Below are 22,117 nucleotides of genomic sequence, written 5' to 3'. Positions count from 1 at the left end.
CAAACTACTCTTTTAAAATAACAATATGACATTCATTCTTACTTTTAAACATAGGCTCCACTTCTTCAATTGCTCGCTTTTACCATGGAAACTTAAATGAAACAAAGAACCACAAAGTAACATTTGCCATTTGACAAATCTGATTAAACCAAAGGTGTTTACCATTGAAACCCAGTCTACCCACCTACTCCATCTCAAGTTTACCTTTTGTTAGACAAAATATTACTATCTTTTCCCAGAAGGAACCCAAACCATTGTCCGTTGGAAACAGTTACATTTTATAATGTTAAACATTGCAGGGGGTTATAAAATACAAAAATAAGTATTGGTCTTGGAATATTTAAACGGTTTTTGGAGTATGTGCTCTAAAGATATCTTAGGGTTCTTGGCTAGATTAGAGAAAGTTGTTGATATAGGAATAGAAACAGTAACTTTTTAACTTGTACTTACTGTACAAATCTAGCCACAATTACCAGATCCATTTAAATGACTTAATAAAACTTAGCAAAGACTGAGCATACAGTCTGTTTTGAAGGTTAATCATAGTTTTTTAGTCAAAGAATATCTTTAGTATGTCATCTTTGATGTGTCATACATACATCTGGAAAGGATAGACTTTAGAGATAGATACATGTAGATAAGGGTCAAATCCTGTCTCTCACTGTAACAATGCGTTAACCTTTTTAATGCTTGATGTTCTCATCTCTAAGTTAGACTAATAACACCTATGATGCAGGGTTCATGTGATGGTTAAGTATCATCCAGGTACAGTGTTCAGTAGAGTGACAGGCACACGGCAGGTACTTAATCAGTGGTAGTTATTATTGTTCTTTATTCTAACCATCAAACTACAATCAAATAGCAACTCTGTTTTAATTTACTTCTTCTTTTGTGAATTTTCACGTTATTGTAAGGGAGGTTTACTCACAAGTAAATCTTTTTTTTTGAAAATGAAATAGTACATTTTATGGTAATTCATGATTCATAATATTTTGTTTATCCAACAAATATTCATCAAATATTTACTATCCAGAGTCTAATGGTAGGCACCAAGGACATAGAAAATAAGAACACTTTTATTTCAAATAGCTTTTATTCACATAGGACTAGAGGGAAATCTAATTCAGTAGAAAACACAAAACAAAGGGGAATCTTTTATTCTCTTCAAAGGAGAGTCATGACATTAACAACATCAACGATAATCTGGAACACACCATTGCATTTTCAAATACAAAAAAGGAATAAGAAGAAGGTGGACATTCCATGAGCATGTTCAACAATGGTATTGTTATTAGGTATTAATCCTTTATTAGATTATTATTTTTCACATCTGGGAAAATACCACTGGCAGCACAATTTTAAGAAAAGTTTGGCAACATGTATTTTTCTCAGCAGCTCTGGATGACAGATCTTGGTGATGCTAGCCAAAAAAAATTAAGGGCAAAACCACCGGTGCACAGAGGACAACAAACTGATCTTATTACAGAAACAGATATCAGACCACAATAGAAAAGACATTTTTATTTTACACGTAGCCAAAAATTCTAGATTATTGGCATACACATCAACAAGCCTGGTCTAGAGTGTTTAATCACAAAAGTAATAAATATTGGTTTCCTGCCTGCCCTGCCTACCTTATTTAAAAATATCAGGACATTTGCTTTCAAATGACACAGACTGCTAAGGCTGTAACCTACAAAATAGTCACTCATTTTTAACGGCTTGTTTGTTATACCTAGAAACCACTGAAAGGGCAATTTCCTATATCATACTTATTGTGGAGGTAGACACTCATGTTGCTTCCGCAGAAAGAATTTGAGACTGTTAAAGTGTAGGAAGAACAAATGGAGAGTTTTATCCAAAAACAACCCTTACATACCCAAGGAAGTGTCATTCCACTTCAGATTTTGCAATTCTTAATTCTTTGTTTTTTTAAAATTACTCCATTTCTGTTGAATTTTAAGTTAGTAAAACCAATAGCCCAATATTGCTGCAAGATCTCTATGAATTGTCATAAAATGCGAGCTCCAAGAAGGGGATTCAAGACATGACCACAATGTCCCAGGAAACATTGAACTCTCCCTATTATATTTGATGTTGCAACATTTGCTTCTATTGTGCCTAAGGCCTAAACAAAAAAATAAAAGGATTCCAATTTTTTTTTGAAAAGTCTGGAAATCTCTTCCTTTCAAAACATATTGATTTATAGTTCCTCCTTTGCCAGTTTTCCTTCAGGTGAGAGTTCATGCTTGTGGGTTTGACTCCAAGACATCTTCCAAAGGACAAGGTAATATATGTACAATTTTCTCTACACAGTAACTAGCACAACATGATTAGGGAGTAGCAAGATTGATGGCAAACTATGTTTGAAACAAAAAGAATAATTCTGCTTAGTAAAATAAACTGCCAAGTCCAAAATTTAGACCAAAATACAATAACTAAATCTATCTTTTAAGAATATTTGAAAAAGTCAAGTGGCTCTTGAAAAAAGATAAAAAACAAAAGACAGACAGAGTGTCTATCAAAGTGTTTATATTAAATGGCATGAAAGACAGTAGGCCTAGTGGTATCTCAGAAAATAAGTTGTCAAGGTCATTTCTACTAAGGAAACGTAATGTAGAGAGTTCAGAAACTTTTGATTGCTTAGATATGGGCAATTTGGTATAGATTGTTAGGCAGAAAAAGTAGAGTTGAAAGAACATTATTTGTTAGAAAGATTGTAAGTTTACACCAGATTCACCATGTATTTGCTAAATGTTTCAGTTTGAGAATTAAGATGGTTTGAGAAATTGCAACAACCTTGTTACCTTATTGGATCAAGTCCAAACAGCCCCAGATCAGAAATCTTAGGTTTAATTGTCTGACCTAGTTATTTCCAGCATAGTAATAACTGACTCAATTGTATTTAATGTATTTTACAAAACCATTATACGAAGCCAGGAATATCATAGATAAAATGGACTGCAGTTGATTTGGAGAAATTAAGTTCTGTAGTATGAGTATAGCATGTGTGAGTATACCTTGTTCACTTACAAATATCATCCTCTGGCCACTTGACAATCATGCTCTGCTTCATAAAGCATTTAATGGAGTAAAAGCAAGCAAGGAGGCAAGGGCTATGATTTTTGATGCAAATATGCCCAGAAAAAGAAGCCACACATAGGAACTTACATATTTAATGGTGGTGTTGATGAAGGTGACTAGATACATTATAATATTTCATTCCAAAGCAGCACACTGTACAAAATACTGCTGGAAACTGTACTATAATAGTGGCCTTTGGGAACACAAGAAATTTGATGATGATCATGACCATGTTGATTCGTTTTGAAGACAACTAAATGCCTTCACTTCTTAACATAGGCCATCTGGTTTTCATTTCTTTTGAAAGTGAAAACGCCATCTTTATGAAAATAGTTGAACAGGTGTGTTGTTTTCTACTTCTATCTTGTTTTCCCCTTATTTTCTCAGCAGGACAAGTGATTTCATTCCTGAAGCAGGAAAAGAATGTTAAGATACATGCCACTAGAAATGACAACATCAGACACTGACAGAGTCATTTCAAGCTCAGAATGAATCACTTTTAAAACGGTAAAGTTTGGCTTGTTTCTTTTGGGTCTATAAGACTTTTAATATTTCTTTCATTGAGATAAGTTGAGAATAAACGTTCAACAGAGAAATACTAAGAAATATTCAAATTAATTATTCTAAACATAAATGCTGGCATTAAGACAATAAGTTTGGCCAGGTGCAGTGGCTCACGCCTGTAATTTCAGCGAGTGGGTGGATCACCTGAGGTCGGGAGTTTGAGACCAACCTGACCAACATGGAGAAACCCCGTCTATACTAAAAACACAAAAATTAGCCAGGCATGGTGCGCGTGCCTGTAATCCCAGCTACTCGGGAGGCTGAGACAGGAGAATTGCTTGAACCCGGGAGGCGGAGGTGGCAGTCAGCCGAGATTGCACCATTGCACTGCAGCCTGGGCACCAAGAGCAAAACTCCATCTCAAAACAAACAAAAGTTTTAAAATGCTGGTTGAAGAGGAATTTTTTCCCAGGAGACTTTCCAAATGATCATTCTATTTTACTTCCATATGGAGTCTGTAAAGAAACCCAGTAAATCCACAAGGCTTTATAAATGACCTTTGGAAATAAAGCAGGACTGAACTATTAAGAGAGACCAGTCCTGTAATTTCTGAAGCCTTTGTGGGAGGAGATGCCCTGCTTTCAAGGCCATCATGTTGTCAGTGAGACGTTAGTGAGAATGTCATGTAGAGCTGGAGTAAAAACTGAAGGCAAGATTTCTATCCCCAGGATTGGTAACGGAAATGTGATTTGTAGTCATTTTTTCATAAATATCTCTATTTTCTCCAAAGCTGACTTCCAGCCCCACTATTGATATTATGAACTTGTTAAAATATTTAATGATAGTTCATCTCAAAATGTTCTTTCCATTTACGAAGCAATGGTAACACAGCCTCTGGTTTTGAGTCCATTTTGGTTACTGTTTAATAAACGATCTGTGTTTTTTAGTTTAATATGCAGCCCCAAATTATACAACTGGGAAAATTAATATTTAAGACTTCTTTTTATACCTATGTTTGACAGTTTATTAAACTCCTAGTATTATTTACTAGATTTATGAAAAATCATTTTTATTCACCCTGTATGAGATATCATGAGACTGTGAGAGAGCCTATGTGATTTTCTTCAAAGTAAGGATCACAAAGAGATGCAAAATTGATAATACTCTTCTAGCCTCTCATTCAGAACAATTGTGAGCAATAAAATTTAAACCTGTAAGTGAAGAAAAACTATATCAAGTGAAACTACCCTTTCAAAAAGTGCTGGTCTATTTCAAAAGAAGTGTTGATATTTTCTGAAAGCCTCCATTCTGTCCCTCAGGGCTATGCTCCATCTTGTAACGGTATAATCAAAAAGCACTGGCATTCTGTTCTTACAGCTACATTCAGCTGTGAATAATCCTCTCCATAGTTCATTTGCTTCTCCAGGTATCTGAAAGACTCTAAGTGCAACCGATTGGGTATGGTGTCACATGGCAGAATGTGTGATTAACTCATTAATGTGTCAAGTTTTAAATGTAAATAACCATGGAGATGTCCTAGTGATTTGGCTATATCAGATTAATGGCTTGGCATAAACATGTGGCTAAACTGTTGTAGGAAACTTCAGTAAATTAGTATGTTTGCATTACACTGTTTTATTTTCCTATTCAACATCTAAAAAATATCTGGGAGGACTACAAAGTAATGACAGAAATTTATAATTATGAAGTTTATTTTAAAACTACACGATTATTTTCTAATTAAAACATGAGTTTCCTTTTAAAATGGGGAAGAGTCTTTTGTTAAGCCTTTGGCTCTCCTATTTTTTTAAGTAAATATCCTCAAGCAATCACTGCAAAATAACATAAGCTAGCAAATATGATTGGTATGAATTTCTCTGAAAATATCATGAAAATAAAATTTATAAAAAATTGATTACTACTATGAATCTAGATTGAATTTGCCCTTATGCAATGAAAGCAATTTTTACCTAATACTAAGTTACATTCCATTTCAGATTTCCTATTTCAAAGAGTGTCTCAAATTTCTATGTTAAACCAAGTATTGAGCCATTTTTGTATATGTAATAAAAGTCTTTAAAATTAAAATGGTAATCCTAAAAAAACCAAATGCATGAAAAATATGGTCTGACTGTATAACAAAGGGAGTTATATAATTCTACTTGAGTGAAATCTTTCATCTTTGATTTACAGGTTAGAGTCCTCTCTAACTAAAACCACATTGTTCCATATCTTTCATATCATGGCCTTCCCTAAAACCTTGTTTTAATTAAGGTTTCTTTCAGATTTCTGAATAAAAGCATGACAATCTTCACTTATGGCTTTAATATATCCTTTGAGTTAGAAAATATATAAAAGAAACATCAACTCTTTCAAAAGCATTGTCAGATATTAAATACTGTGAGATATTCTACCTCAATATCTTTAGGTGTTTGAGTTGTACGTTGAAATAGAATTTTAGGAGGTAGGAGGATAACCTACTTATATTTAGTAAGTTACTTTTAATCTCAGAAATAAATGTCCTTTATTTTTAACCTTTGACACTAAGGCAACTTGTTTAAAGGCTGTTTTTTGTTTTTGTTTTTTTTTTCACATGAAGGCACAACTTCTAGGTTAAGTCAATTCAAGGTGACTACAAATAAGCAGTGCCTCTGTTAACACATTTCAAACATATAGAAAATTGACCAACGATGCTTAAGTGATATTCGTGTCAACAGCTTCACAGTTAATAAAATGCAATCAGACAAAACAACTATGTTAACCTGGAAAATAAACAAAATAATCTAAATAGTCAAGGCCCTCAAGTAATAGGGGAAATTATGCATAATCTTCAGTTTTTCTAAAGGTAGGAACGAATGATGAAAGGTAAGAAGAAAGAAATTGACAGAGGGCAGAAAAATAAAGGTGAGTGAATAAGTCCTTGATAGATTTGCAACAAATTAAGACCACCTTTGAAAGATTACGTGCTTTTCAAAGACACTGAAAATGCTTGCCGGAACATTTGCTCAGATCTACTGTCATGAGAACAAGGGATGTATGCAGGGCTGGGAGGTGGGGGGACTTCATTCTCCAACACAGTTGCAAAATTGCAAATCGCCTGTGTGTGAGAACACAAAGATATTATGGACATTAAAAAAAAGGTGATATAAAATATTGCACCATTACAAACAGTGTGTGAGGTTCCTTTGGCGTTTGGACTTTGAGATGCAGTGTGGTTTATTCCACTGAAAAAAGCCTCATGCTAGTGTCTCCATCTTGAACTTTTACTAGGAAGAGTTGAACTGTGTGTTAAAGTTAAGAAAAAAAAAAAAAAACTCTAACAAAACCAAACAAACAAACAAAGAAGAAACATTGCATTCTGGGTGGAATTACTATCCGTTCATAGTAAAAGCAAATCCTGTAAACAAGTTAAGACTGTTTGAAAAAAAAATTTACCCAAAAAAAGCTGATCAGAATGTCAGGAATGAATACGTCTCAGGTTTTGCCCAAAATTTCACTGGCTGTCATAGCTTCTGAAATTAACAATATCTAGTGCTGTACTGAATGTTTCTAGTTCAAACTTGGTGTCTAGGAGTGGGTCACCCAGCATATTAAAAGCATGCTGGAAGCAGTTTCTTCCAATCGTGGTTTACTGTAACTCTAGAATCACAGCGGTTACGTTTAAGGAATCTTTAATGCCCTTTCAAGTCCATCCAAAGAACAAGTGAAGCTGCTGTTCAGAATTTTGTGCCCAGTGTTTATGTTCCACTGAATCTGTGCCACCCAGGCAGCAGACAAGACATGTCTGAGGGTGCTGGGGTGGGGGATTACACAATGATGTCACACACAGGAAATATCAGAGGGGGACCTGGCACTTCACAAGGCTGGCTCCTCTTCCATAGGCTCACCAGCAGTTCTGTAAAAATAAACAGGCAATCAGAATACGGCATAAGAGTACACAATGACATTGTAGATTTTCATGCATAATCAAAGCTGATTTTTCAGCTCTCTCTAATGTTTATTTGTGTTATTCAGTTATCCATAAATAGAATTTCTTTCCTAGGAAGTATAAACAAATGTCAAGGGGAAAAACATTTTCGATCCAAGCAATCATTGGAAATGTTCCTGTTTATATTAAAACATGTCAGAATATTTTATAACTCTAGATTCCAAAATGTATATGTTTTGTGTCTACTACAGTTCAATAATTTATTGAAAAATTAACTAGGATATTTTATCTTAGGAGCAATTGCTGTGATTTCCTATGGAACCAGTTTGCTAATGAGCGCAAAGGACCCAGCTAGCTTCTGGAGGAGACTCACTAGGGCTCTGGTTTTTGCTTCTGTTCTTTCATAACTGGATTGGCTGCCTGCCGGAGGCATTTCAAATCAAATTCTGAATTTGATTAACAAATCGTTGCTACAGACCCAATATTTTTACAAGAAATGCACTATGGTAGTGTGTAAATAGTTTTGATTCGGCATCATCTGCGGGGTGTTCTGTGCAGGCAAAACCAAAACTAATTGCTTGAAAATTTATACTTGAGATTTAACCTTAATTTAGTAACACTTTGAAGGTGTTTTAAGGCAAACTTTTAGAATGACTTTTAATTTAGTCAATAGAATAAATTGTAGCAGGAATCCAAATACATGAGGTAGTTGGATTGTCGTGGGAAGATTACTGGGATATGAGATACCGGGTGAATTCAGTTTGCGTCTGAGCTCTGTGATTTGTTAATTTTGCAACTGCTGATTTAAATACACTTTTGTGAAGCTGTGGTTTCAGGTGTAAACCATGAAAAAAAAAAATGGCGTTCCTTACAGAATTAGCAAAGGTTAAAAAATAAAGGAGGTAAAATTGACCTGTAAATAATAAACACTTTGAGACATTACTTAATAATTTAGACTTGTCCCTTTGCTGTCTAACATGCATAAAATCGTGTTGCCACACAAATGCAAGTTATGCCTTTGCTACCAGAAGGAAACAATATCTGGATGATGCTTCTCTCTAGGTAGCAGAATAATAGGCAGTGGTTTTCATTTTCTTCTTCACAATGTTTACCTACTTGCCAGGATTCCATAATGAATTACTTTCACGTTAGGAAAAAATGCTATGTTTAAACCATAGCTGTTTATGCAAACAAATAAAATATTTGGCCATGTTATTTTACAGATTTATAAGAAAAAAAGGCAAGATTTCAATGCATCTCTAAATAAAGGTGTTGACAAATACAGTAGTAGCTTAGCATTTTTATAACAAATCCAAAACATTAAAAGAAAGATTTTATCCATAGGATGGCAATCAAAAATTTTTAAAGCATCCTTTTGAAAATAAAGGATAAAGAATGATAATCATTAAGTCTTCATTATTTCTTGTTACCAAAAAAGAAAATTCTAAAAGGGTCTGTGTGGAATATTTAAAAAGTTGCTTCTTAAGAAGTTACAGCCTGTCCTAGAGTGTCTGGGATAAGGAGGTTGTGAGAGAGTGTTTAGAAGTGGTACATAAGATAAATGAGTCATACTTCAGAAAAGTTTTTTCTATCAAAAATGATCAGCATTCGAAGGAGAAAGCTTTTAAATTAAGGAAAACATTTAAGTTTTGAAACTAATTCATACATAAATATATAGCCTTATTTACATCTGAGAATATGTGAATAATACAATTATAGAACTCAAACTGGATATTCTAATGGAGACTGGTTTTTCCAATTTCTAACCTAAGCTGCAGTAGGATAATCTTTTCCCCAAATCCAGGATTCAGTGTAGCTGGAATTCCAGAGACAGTCATGTGTGGGAAATGTCTCAGAGGTCACAGATGTAAGGAATACACATGTCCCTGTGGTGGAGGAACTGTGAATTCTCCACATGTCCAACCTAGGCTTAAAGGATGTGAGTAGGCTGTCTACACTGCAACCGACTCACTGCCCAAAATTAAGCTTCTTTGGTTGAAACAGGGCAACTTGCAGGTACAATAGTAAGCTTTCCATCAGATGCTTCTCTGCCTTTTCCTCTCTTTGAAATCATTTTATATTGACCTCTTTTTGTGGAATTAACCACTTATAGCTGCCCACCTTCGATTGAACCATCTACACATATACATAACTAACCAATTCTCTCTCTCTCTTTCATTTTATTTATTTATTTATTTTTTGAGACAGGGCCTCACTCTGTTGCCCAGGCTGGAGTGCAGTGGCACAATCGCAGCTAACTGCAGCCTCAACCTGCTGGGCTTAAGCCATTCTCCTGCCTCAGTATCCTGAATAGCTGAGACTACAGACATGTGCCACCATGCCTGGCTAATTAAAAAAAAAAAAATTATAGATGAGGTCTTGCTATGTTGCCCAGGCTGGTTTTGAACTCCTGGCTTCAAGAGATCCTCCTGCTTTAGCCTTCCAAAATTCTGGGATTACAGGGGTAAGCTATCATGTCCACCCTCAATTCTCCCCAGTGTCTTGCAGCATAGAAGTGTTAGTAGCATAGCAAGTTGGAAAATATCCTGGATTTCAAGGTACATATTCTGGGTTCAAGTCCCAGATGTTTTCCTTTAGAAAATTTGACTTTGAGTCAATGTCTCTAGATTGTCAATTTTATCTTTAAAATAGAAATAATAATCCCTTACCTGCCCTCAGGGTTATGATAATTGAAAGAGTTAATGTAAAAAAACATGATTTATAAATTGTGAAGTGTGAAACAATTGTCAAATAACTGGATTATTTATATCTGCCATTGGGACAATTTATAGTATCTCCCTGCTCATATCCCTAGCTCTCAGTAGAGGTGGCATTATCTTCATATAATCCCTGTCCCTAGGTCACTATTTTATATGTCTGCATTTTTTAAAATGATGATTTCTTTATGGAACATTTAGAAAGTAACCTGGTGAGTGATGACCCTTTAATGCCTGTGTTTGGAGGAATGAGAAGCAGTGCTCTGAAAATCCGGAGGCTTCCCACTTCAGTCATCCCTAGATATGTGCCTAGTTCACCTTAATTAACAAAGACACAAACTGGGGGAAGGAAAGACATGCAGGGAGGTGAAGACAGTAAGTTCAGAGATAATTATAAAATCAACCCAGCAAAGATAAATTTTAGTATAATGGTTTAACTAATTGAAAGATGTAAGCTTCCCTCCAGTAAGACAACATCACAGTGAACACTGATAGTTTTCTGTCAATGAAAATCAAAGATTTCATATCCTAAAGAAGGATCAATTCAGTACAACAGTCATAAGATAATTTACAAAAGTAAAAAACAAAAAGGAAGTAATTTCACTTGAGATAAGATGTAGTGTTAAATTAAATTCTTGTATTCTCTCTTAAATCTTATTTCTTGTGGTTTTAAAAATAGCATTTGTTAATTTATGTTAATGCGGTTATTTAATAAGACATTTTCACATTTTGCTGATTTAATTTAATTCTTATTTCTTACTTCTACTCCTCTTCCTCCTGAAAGGCAAGCAATACAATACCTGTGACATTATTTTGTTTGCAGGTGTTCTTTACAGCTGTGTATTATTGTTTTGGGGGTATATATTTTTACTTTATGTAAATTTTATCTTTATACACTTGTGCATAGTTTTCTCACTCAGTACTGTATTTATTAGATCCGTCATGCACTTAATGTTTATCTAGTTTGAAGCTGGTAACTACTACGTGGCATCCCCATACGGTGCATCCACCACATTTTAACTATTCATTCTTCCAATAATGGACACTGGGCTTGACTCCAACTCTCTATTCACCATGAATAAGGCTGTAGTGAACTTCCTAGTACACGTACTCTAAAGACTTCCGCTGAGAATGTCTTTGGTATACAATCCCAAGAGCAAAATTAGCAGGTCACATATTTTATGCATATAAAATGGTACTAAATTAGTATGCAGCATGGCTACCATAGTTTATCTTCCCAAAGCAGTGAGGCTCTAAATCCCCACATCTCCACCCATGCTAGCAATACTTAGTTCACTAATATTTTTCATTGATTCTAGAAAAAGTTACTGAGTGTGTACTGTGTGCCCTGGTTCTGTTCTAGGAACTAGGAACATAGCAATGAACGAAATAGACAAACATCCCCGCTCTCATAGAACTCACATTCTACATTGACATTATATTCTAATTGAATGTTTACCATCTAATGTATGTAAAACAATGCCTTGCTGTTATTCAAATTTGCATTTATTTGATAACTAATCAGTTTGGACAAAGATTTGACTTTCAGTAAGTCACAAAAGCCAAAGTAAAAGAGAGAGAATCAAATGACTTTCATAAGTGTCATAAGTAACTCTGTTTATCTCACTGATGACTTTTCTTTTTTTGTTTTTGAGATGGAGTCTCGCATTGTCACCGAGGCTGGAGTGCAGTGGCGCGATCTCGGCTCACTGGAAGCTCCGCCTCCCGGGTTTAGCCATTCTCCTGCCTCAGCCTCCCGAGCAGCTGGGACTATAGGCGCCCGCCACCACGCCCGGCTAGTTTTTTACATTTTTAGTAGAGACGGGGTTTCACCGTGTTAGCCAGGATGGCCTCTATCTCCTGACCTCCTGATCTGCTCGCCTCAGCCTCCCAAAGTGCTGGGATTACAAGCGTGAGCCACCGCATCTGGCCTGATGACATCTTTATCTTTCCAGCATTCACAAACTAATTTTATATATAACTAATTCATATATTAGTTCGCGTTTTATGAATTATATTTTATGTTCTATCTTTCATTTCCCCATTCACTTTTATTTTTGATTTTTCCCCTCCAATGTTATACCATTTTGTATACATACTAGACATCCCATAGATAGTTTTTGAAATGTTTATATACATATGTTGGGATGATTTCAATGCTCTTTAGAAGTATAATAATTTCAATCAAAAACGAAATAAGAATTTTCAACAAAAGAATAAATATCCAGAAATACTCTCAGTACAAACTTCCTGTGTAACAATTCCACACCTAAATGTGTGATTGGAAATATATTTCCTCATATCATAAGGCTGGGCAGAAATAAAAGCCAAACAAAAGCAAACATTTATACACACATACACACATACACACACACACTCAGACTTTCCATAACAATACAACTGGCAGCAAGTTTTTGTGGGGAATTGACATAGATTTTCTATTAGTACCATTGCTCAACCCTAGCTTGCCTTATCACTTCCTTTTCTCCATGTTCACCTCTTAATTCTACAATATCTAGTCCCCTTCAACCAACTTCTTCCTTTTTTCTCTCTCAGCTAATGGCATTATCATCCACACTATTAATTTGAACTTCTTTCTCTCCCCTTTCATTGATATTTCATGAATTACCAACTACTCACTATTTCTCAGCAATTTATCTACACTAGGTTTTCTTCCTCTCCGTTTCCTCTACCATGATTAATTGGCTTCTTTACCACTATTACCCTAAGGATTTCTCGGCTGTCCCTTTAACAGTATGCTGGCCCCTCCTCCATGACACTCTCTGTTCAACATATAGACCTAAGTTGTCTCTCTCTCTCTGTGAAAGCTTAATACTGAAAACAGGATATAACTCAAATTCCAATGGTAATATTTTAATTCCCTTCCATTAAATTTTGCGCCATGATCCATTTCTACTCAGCTAGCTTATTCAACTCTGTGGCACCCCAACTGCCCCGAGAGTCCTTTCCCAAAGTTTGCACTCATATCCTCTCTGAACTTTTGCTCATCTGTTACTAAAAAAATGGATCTTGAGTACCTAATTTGTGTCAGGTAATATACTGCTATTAAAAAAAAAAATGCTAAGCCAAAGGGACACAGATTCTATTCATAAGGAGCTGACAGGAGAAAACATAAAATAATCAAATAAGCACAAAAATGTATCCAATTTTCAACTATGTCACATGGAATAATGCAGAAGTGTAAGGAAGACATGAGAATGTGTGGAGGACCTGATCTAATTTGGGGATTAGTGGTCAGTGAACATTTTTCAAGAAGAAGAAGAAGAAGTAATATTTGATTGGAAATCTACAGGATGTGATGAAAAGAATGGGAAAGCCAATAAAGGGTTGGTGGAAGAAGGTCGAGGACAGGATAAACATTCCAAACAGAAGAGAAGGGATGTGCCAAGGAAGCCCTGATGTGGACATGAGTATGGCTTTTTGGAGGAAAACTGAAGCCACAATGAAATATCATTCCACACCCACAATAAAAGGCTAAAATTATACAGACTGATTTTGTCAAGTGTAGGTGAGGCTATGATGCAATTGGAACAGTCATTCATTGCTAGTGGGAATGAAAAATGGTACAGCCACTTTGGAAAACAGTTTGGAAGTTTCTTTTGCAGTAAAACATATGACTTCCCTGCAACCCGGCAATTCTACTTTTAGCTATCTTAGCTATCTATCCAAAAAAACTGTGTGCTGTGACCACAAAAAGAAAACTTGTACGAAAATGTCATAGAGATTTCGATTCCTCAAGATAAAATTTCCACATGATCCAGAAATATCACTTCTGGGTATATATCATCCAAAAAAACTGAAAATAGGATCTTAAAGAGTTATTTGCACATCCATGTTCATGGCAGCATTCATTCACAATAGCCAAGAGGTGGAAGCAATCCAAGAGTCCATCAATGGATGAGTGGATAAAGAAAATGTGGCATATACATGCAATGGAATATTATTCAGCCTTAAAAAAAGAAGGAAATGTTTTCATATGCTACCACATGGATAAACCTTAAAGACATTACACTAAGTGAAGTAAGTCAGTAGAAAAAGACAAAAGTTGCATGGTTCCAATTATATGAAGTATCTAAAGTAGTCAAACTCTGAAACAGAAAGCAGAATGATGGTTGATAGGGGCTGAAAGGCTGAAGGGGGAAGAGGAAGGAGTTGGTCAATGGTTACAAGGTTTTCATTTTGCAAGTTCCAGAAACCTGTTGCACAACAATACACATATAAACACTGCTGTACTGAACACTTAACATGGTTAAGATGGTAAGTTTTCCATTTGTTTTTAAACCACAATAATAATTAATTGATCAGCTTTATTCATAATAACCCTCAAAGTGTAAGCAAGCCAAACATCCATCCAACAGGTATATGGATAAACAAATTAGGGTATATTAATACACTGGAGTAATGTACAATAATAAAAATGAACTTCTGATTGTAAATGGCATGAATAGATCTCAAAAACATGCTTAATGAGGTGAAATAAGTCAGATTAAAAAATACAGTACACATGCATGATTCCATTTAAATGAAATTCGAGAGCAAGCTAACATAATTGACGATGTTAAAAGTAAAACGGTAGTTACCTCTAGAGGGAGTGGCACCGACTGGAAGTGGCAGAAGCAAACTTTTGGAGGTAACAAAAATGTTCTTGAACTTGTTCTGGGTGGTGTTTATACGAGTGTGGCATTGGTAAAAATCTTAGAATGTGTGGATATTATATGTAAGATATACTTCCATTAAAAATTAATTAAGGTCGTTGTTGGAAACCACATCAGAAAAGAAAGAGGAAGAATGTTAGAAACAAGGCAGGAATTATAGATATGGGTCTACTCATACAGACCTTATGGCACCTATTGAAGATGATGATCTTTATGTTAATGGAAACGGAAAAGTATTGAAGGGTTTCAAGCAGAGGCATGACCAGATATGCTTTCCAGTTGTTTTGTTTTGTTTTTCATTGAGGTGTATAAAATGGATTAGAAAGAAGGTAAAACTGGATATGAAAACCAGTAAGGAAAATACTGTAAAAGTTTGGATGAGAGATGAAGATACTTTGGACTGAGTGTCAGCAGTAAAAATTAAAAATATATATATTGTGCTCAAGTTATTGTCTTGTAAAGTAAGGGCTTCTTAAATTGTCTTGTCAAAGTAAAGACATCTTGAATGCCTTTTGCCCTCTTTACTATGTGAAATCTACATGTTCTTCCACGCTGATTCACTTCTCCCTGGTTCTGTGATTTGCTCCCTAGTCCTCGACCTATAAGGTGTTTTGTTTTGTTTTGCTTTGTTTTTTCATTTTGCAGGACCCTATTTCAATCTTATCAAAGACTTGTCATTTATTATAGTTGATTGTTCATGTTTGTTTCTGTGGTAGGAAGAGTAATAGTCCCCAAAGGTGTCCATGTCCTAATCCTTGGAACGTGTGAATATGTTACCTTACATGGCAAAAGTGATTTTGCAGTTGTGATTAAAGTTAAGGGTGATAAGGTGGAGAAATTAAACCTAAATTATCCTGATGAGTCTAATCTAATCATATGAGCCCTTAATAGCAGAAACCCTTTCTCACCTGAAGTCAGAGAGAGATGTGATGACTGAAGAAAGGTCAGATAGATGTGAAGTTGCTGGCTTTAAAGATGGAGGAAGGGGTCATGAGCCAAGGAATTAAGGCAACCTCCAGAAGATGGAAAACGCAAGGAAACCAATTTTCCCCCACAGCCTCCAGAAATGAAGGCAGCCTTGCCAAGACATTGCTTTTAGCCCAGTGAGACCGGGGTTAGACTTCCGACCTACTGAAAGTTTGTGTTGTTTTAAGCCATTAAATTTGCAGTATTCTACTGCTGCTGTAAAAAAGTATGTGAACGTTTTGAGGAGTACAAGGCAGCTTTGTGGTCCTGGCACCTAACACTATCTGGCACCTAGAAATAATCAGAAAGTGTTGAAAGAGTGAATGAACTTGATATTTTCACATGTTCTTCTTCCTCATTCTGCTGGTTGGAGGATAGTCCTGATGGATTTAACCTATGAACAGCTAAAGGTATAGATGCCCAAGTATAGGCTCTATATTCTTATATTATAGATTACCGAATCATGGCCAATATATTAAAAGAAGAAACAGGCCAAGCATGGTGGCTTACGCTTGTAATCCCAGCACTTTGGGAGGCAGAAGCGGGTGGATCATGAGGTCAGGAGATTTAGACCATCCTGGCTAACATGGTGAAACTCCGTCTCTACTAAAAATACAAAAAATTAGCTGGGCATGGTGGCACGTGCCTGTAGTCCCAGCTACTCAGGAGGCTGAGGCAAGAGAATCGCTTGAACCTGGGAGGTGGAGATTGCAGTGAGCCGAGATCATGCCACTGCACTCTAGCCTGCATGACAGAGTGAGACTCCATCTCAAAAGAACAAAACAAAACAAAACAAAACAAAAAAACAAAAAAAAAAAGAAAGAAAAAGAAGAAGAAGAAGAAGAAAACTGTAACAAACTGAGGAAGAAGAAAATGATAGAAAATACTGAAAGTCAATCTTTATCAAGTATTTACTACATTCCAGGTATTGTTTTAAGTTCTTGTGATGTGTTGTTTCATTTGATTCTCACAACTCTATGAAATTTTTCTCTCATTTTAAAGATGAGGAAAATTAAACCCAGAGAGATTAAGTAACTTGCCCTTGAGCAAACAACTGTGAAGTGTGGAGACTCTAGAGGCAAGCTCTATTCTTCCTCTGTAGTGGTAAGAGGACAGGACTGAAGGAGTGAAGACAAAGATGAGATTGGAAGCTAAACTATGCATCTTAGTTTATATATATTTCTATTCAATTTTGTTTCTTTTTTCAAAGTAAACACTGTTTTACAAATAATACAGAACTGAACCCCAAAATACATAATTGGGCATTGGAGGATTACAACATCCCTAACGTTCTAAGTCAGACTTCACACACCTCAAGACCACATGTTAGACACGTTGGGAAAATAGAGATAAAATGATGGCTCTGGGAAGAGGAGGAAAGATATGTGAAGAGGGGGCAGATTGTTCCTTTTACCAGGAGCTTCCAAATCTCACCTCAATTTTTGGCTAAGACTTTGTTGACACTGGATGAAAATTAAAAACAAAATTTATATTGAAATGTTTGCCTGCTAATATAGTTTGGATAAATGTTCCTGCCCAAATCTCATGTTGAAATATAATCCCTAGTGTTGGAGGTGGGACCTCATGAGAGGTGTTTGGATCATGGAGGCAGATCACTCATGAATGGCTTGCACCATGTCCATGGTGATAAGTAAGCTCTTGCTCTGAGCTCACATGGGATCTGGCTGTTTAAAAGTGTGTGGCATCTTCCCCTCCACTCTCTCTCTTGTTGGCTTCTGCTTTTGCCATGTGACGTACCCACTCCCCAATCACCTTCCTCCATGATTTTAAGCTTCCTGAGGCCTCTTGAGAAGCCAAGCAGATGCCAGGAACTTGCTTCCTGAAAGACCTGTGGAACTGTGAGCTAATTAAACCTCTTTCCTTTATAAATTACCCATTCTCAGCTATTTATATAATAGCAATGCTAGAACAGCCTAACACACATACTTAGTTATCTAAATTGTCTGAGTAAGTTCTTCGTTACCTAAACAAGTGCTCAACATAATGGTATCATAGAATAAAATAAGAGGGTTGAATAATTTGTGCAACATTTAGCTTCTAGAAGCCTTTGGAGACACCATCCTACTGGATGGATGGGCTATTTGAGGAAAATCATGTCTCTAAGTACATTAGATATGAATGCATATTTAATAATGGTCTATATTTGTATATAAATCTTAAGATTCAGGAAAATGGGGTTTGTGATGTCCTTGGAACTATTGATAAGCCATTCAAAGCTCAGGTAGATGATACTTGGATTTAGCTGATTATTACACTTTTATATTCATAAACTAGATAGTTACTCAGAAAACAAAGTGGTCAGACTTCAGATAATATATTTTCTCATGTTTCTGTAGTATCTGATGACTTGAAACCATCATGTTCAGAAAGGTTGCCAAAAGTTGAAAGTTAAATGATTAGAGACAACTATACTGGATTTTGTTAAAAAAAAGATGTAACACGATTTACAGGTCAAAATGACAACTGCAAATCTAACTTTCAAGTTAATTTGGTTTTTGTGTTAGTTAAAAAAAAAAATCACAAAGTCACAAAGTCAGGCACTGTAGAGTGCAAATGTGCTCCTAAAACCCTAATAGTTGATCATCCTGAAGTCTTGATTGCCTTTCTAAATCTTTTCTTGATCTTCAGCAGAGCCTGAACTGGTCTCCAAGAGTAAACCTGAGTACTGCACTGACCTTTCCAAAGTAGAAGCATTTTGAAACAGATATTCAACAAATGCAAAATACAATTGTTCAAAGGTACACATTCCTAGCAAACAAGAAGAAAACTTCTTGCTGCTAAGTAGTATGCTATATGTGACCAGGCCTATATATTTAATTTTCTTTGACTATATAACTTGGATCCCTTCAGGGTTTTTTGTATTTTCTTTGTTTTTTTTGTTGTTGACCCGTCAATCTTTTTTTTGATCAAGTCTTTTGCCCCTGGACAATTATGTGTTATAATTGAAAATTAACTATCCCCAAATGAATTCCCACATATCAGCCTTTTCCTAGTAACTTTTCCTAGTAACTTACGCTTCAAGGCCCATCAATGTAGTTATAGAAACAAAATGACTATCTGCACTGTGTTTTCATCCCCTCCCCCATCCAAGAAAAATGAACAAAAAATACTTACAATGGTTCTTAGCCAGGAGCATTTTATCCCTTATTCACTAGTGGTAAATGAGTCAGATATGAGTTGGCCAGGAAAAGAGCTGCTTTACCCAAAATCTTAGTATGAAATGAGTCATCTCACTCCAAACACCAATATGTTCTCCAAAATAACTGGCAAGAATTTCCTATAAAAAGAATCTTGCCTTCACTCTTTTCCATCCATTTAGCTCTCTGATTTTTCTAATTTTTCAATTTCCTGCGTGCTTATAATATTGCTTTCATAAGAAAAGCCCAGAAACGTTTCCGCCGCTTTATCTCATTTTGAAAGTCATCTCTCCTGTGTTGAGTAGGGGGACAATACTGATAGTATTCCCCTGAAAAGAGTAAATGCTCTGTGGCTTTTCAGAGCATTCTCTCTCTCTCTTTCTCTGTGTGTGTGTGTGTGTGTCTGTCTGTCTGTCTCTGATGAAATTCATGCATGGTTCAGCTGAAATGCAAGAGCCAGTTCTAGAAGAATTTTCTTTTCCTCCGCTGAAAAGGGAGTTCAGTTCAAAGTCATCAAAAGTATTTCAAGCAAAACCATTTTCTTCCCACAAGAAAATCAATCACAATAGATGTAATCTGTCTAAAAGTGATAAACGAACATGAAACCAGGTTACAAGTTCTGACTATGCTTTCCTGCACATCAGAACATTCATATTCTCTCTCTGCCATCAGACGAAGCTGAAAATAAAAATCACTGTGGACTGAAGCCAAGGTTCAATCCCTATAGATTATCATGAGTCAAGCACACTATTTACCTGAGGATAAACAAGTTTGCCTACAGGGCCAATTCCTGCCAAACTGCTGAGATTTTTATATTACTTGAGGCTCATAACATCACTTATTATTGTTAATTATTCTAAGCTCTGCAATGTAATGGGCAAAAATATTTACAATTCATTTCACTTAGGTTGAAATTTAGCTTCGTTTTTCTATATTAAATTAATTCTAAAGAATAGCTATGCTCCTTTTATATCCAACACTAACAGATGTTAGTTTCCTCAGTTTTATGGCCCTCAGATGACAGACAACTAACTGTTTTTGGCCTTGGGAATAATTGCAACACCTTTGGATTATGAACTTGGTTCAGTTCTTAGCTGGGAACGGCAGGGGGTTAGTTCATATTATCAAAGATGTAAAGTAAGTTTTCCCTTATGCTCTAGATATTCATATAAAGATATCTTTCAATAGACTAATATACAACTTTTCCCCTTATTGCTGATCTGCTGTTTAAGTGGTTATGGGTAAGAGAAAATAATTGCATAAAAGAAAATCTTTTATTCATTTTATCTCCTGCTCTTGGCCAAAACAAGATGTTAAATCCATTAAACTCTGAGTATCCAGTAAAAGCAAGAAAGTAGGACTGTTCGTATTTGTGCATTCTTGGGAAGATTGCCAACCTGTGCACTAGTAGCAGGATCTGCGTAATTAATGGTGATGTTATTGACGGAGGGAGTCTGATTTCCTTCTCCAGAGCAATTTAAGAGTGCAAGCTGGCAGAGCTTTAGTAAAGCCTCACCTGATTTGTTTTTAAATTGAGGAAATGTGACCTTGAAGTCAGCCATAGAAATCACCAATATTAATGTACATTTGTGGTGGTTTTGGTAGACTTTAAAGAAATTCTGAATGTACCATTTACTGTAGAACTGAATGATGAACACCAAATGCACAAACTGACAAACATTCCTTAAAAAGAGAACAAGCGAACCAAATCTTAGGTTAACTGTGTTTTTTTCTCCAGAAATCTATATTCATAGAAGATACATTAAAACCAATTCTGTCTTAGAAAATAAAGTAAAATTAGCCCCAAGTTCACACAGTCCTTTACACACAGTCTATTGTCTCCTTTGCAGGCAACTTCCACCTTTATCCAGTTGTTGGACCTCAAGGACAACCATGTAAGGAGTGTGTATATATTTTGGCTATCCAATGGTCTAGCATTTTTTCCATCTTCTACTCTCCTCTTTCTCTTTGTTATATCAGCAATTTCAAAATGATTAGAGAAAGGAAAAGAACATCTGGAAAAACAGAGATAACTAGGAAAAGGAGTTAAGCCCACAAGCAGCTCTTTCCATAACGAACTGTACTCAATTATCTGATAAAGCGTGATTTTTCTCACCATCTATCTCATCCCCTCTATTTCTCTGTGAACTGCAACCACATGCTCCAGTTCTGCATTTTGCATGAAGAATGAAGCAATGAATTCTTGATAGCCTAAAGCATGTGCTGTGGCATCTGTGGCTTTGGAGAGGACAAGTGGTGGAAGTGGAGGAGACAGGTGAAGGAAAGCCAGGAGGAAGTTTCACAAACATCAACGATGAATGTGGATGTGACTGACCCGGATTATTCCCCCATGCTGGATTCATACCTGGTGTCTTCCTGAGCAAAGGGCTGTTCCACATCCACTGTTAGGGAGGCCAGGGCAGAAACGGTCTCTGTCTCCTCTTGCAACTGAGCACCAGCCAGAGCACAGCCCCTTGGCACAGCCACCATCCTTACTGACTTCCAATACTTGCCTAGGAAAAACATCCATCATACTTTATAAGAATTGTAATTACAGCAGTAATAATCAGAATACTCACATAAGTCAAACTCAGAGAGTTGTTAAGTTAAAATTCCCCATGTTATACACAGTTGTAATTTGGTTTCTTGACTGTTATGATTAGGTCTGTTTCTCAATCTAAGAATGCCAAGTTGTGAAGTTCCCATATTCCCAAGCTGAATCTCCCCCTTGCTCACACAGCAATAAAGTGAGGAATAATCCATGGCCTCCTGAACTCACCCTCAGACTGACAGCTGTCTCTGCAACTAAGTAAGCAAACTCTGGGCTTCACGCTCCCTGGGAAACCCGCAAGAGACCAGGAGGCAGCACTCTTACAGAGAAAATGAATGGAATCGTACTGTTAAACATTGCTACTTGAATCATTAACTTTTAGAAAATGAAGTTGGAATATTAAAGAAAAAGAAAAGTCCAGAAATGCCAGCATGAATTGAATGGCAACTTTGCCAGAACAATCAGGTTTGTTAGTCCTGGATGTTCTTTCTTTCTCAACCTCAGGGTGTGTACTAGAACAATAATTGATTTAA

General features: G+C 36.1%; 1 protein-coding gene across 8 annotated transcripts in view; it reads right to left on the bottom strand.

The window, feature by feature from the left end:
* Nucleotides 1-1,074: 1,074 nt before the first annotated feature.
* The window catches only part of HDAC9 (histone deacetylase 9), a 941,976-nt gene continuing 920,933 nt past the window's right edge, over nt 1,075-22,117 (bottom strand). For 5 of the 8 annotated variants that reach the window (XM_017890061.1, XM_017890068.1, XM_017890062.1 and 2 more), the window contains 2 exons: nt 21,399-21,546; nt 1,075-7,483 (listed from right to left, as the gene is read on the bottom strand). In XM_017890061.1, coding sequence (XP_017745550.1) covers nt 7,444-7,483; nt 21,399-21,546 — 188 coding nt within the window. In that variant the 3' untranslated portion in view covers nt 1,075-7,443. The remainder of the gene's footprint in view (nt 7,484-21,398; nt 21,547-22,117) is intronic. The other 3 variants (XM_017890066.1, XM_017890063.1, XM_017890064.1) reach the window with 1 other exon arrangement.

The sequence above is a fragment of the Rhinopithecus bieti genome, unplaced genomic scaffold (assembly GCF_001698545.2).
Source record: "Rhinopithecus bieti isolate Rb0 unplaced genomic scaffold, ASM169854v2 scaffold_19861, whole genome shotgun sequence".
Classification (NCBI taxonomy): Eukaryota; Metazoa; Chordata; class Mammalia; order Primates; family Cercopithecidae; genus Rhinopithecus; species Rhinopithecus bieti.
The sequence above is the reverse complement of the archived record's forward strand: the minus strand, read 5'-3'. Positions and strand labels throughout refer to the sequence as shown.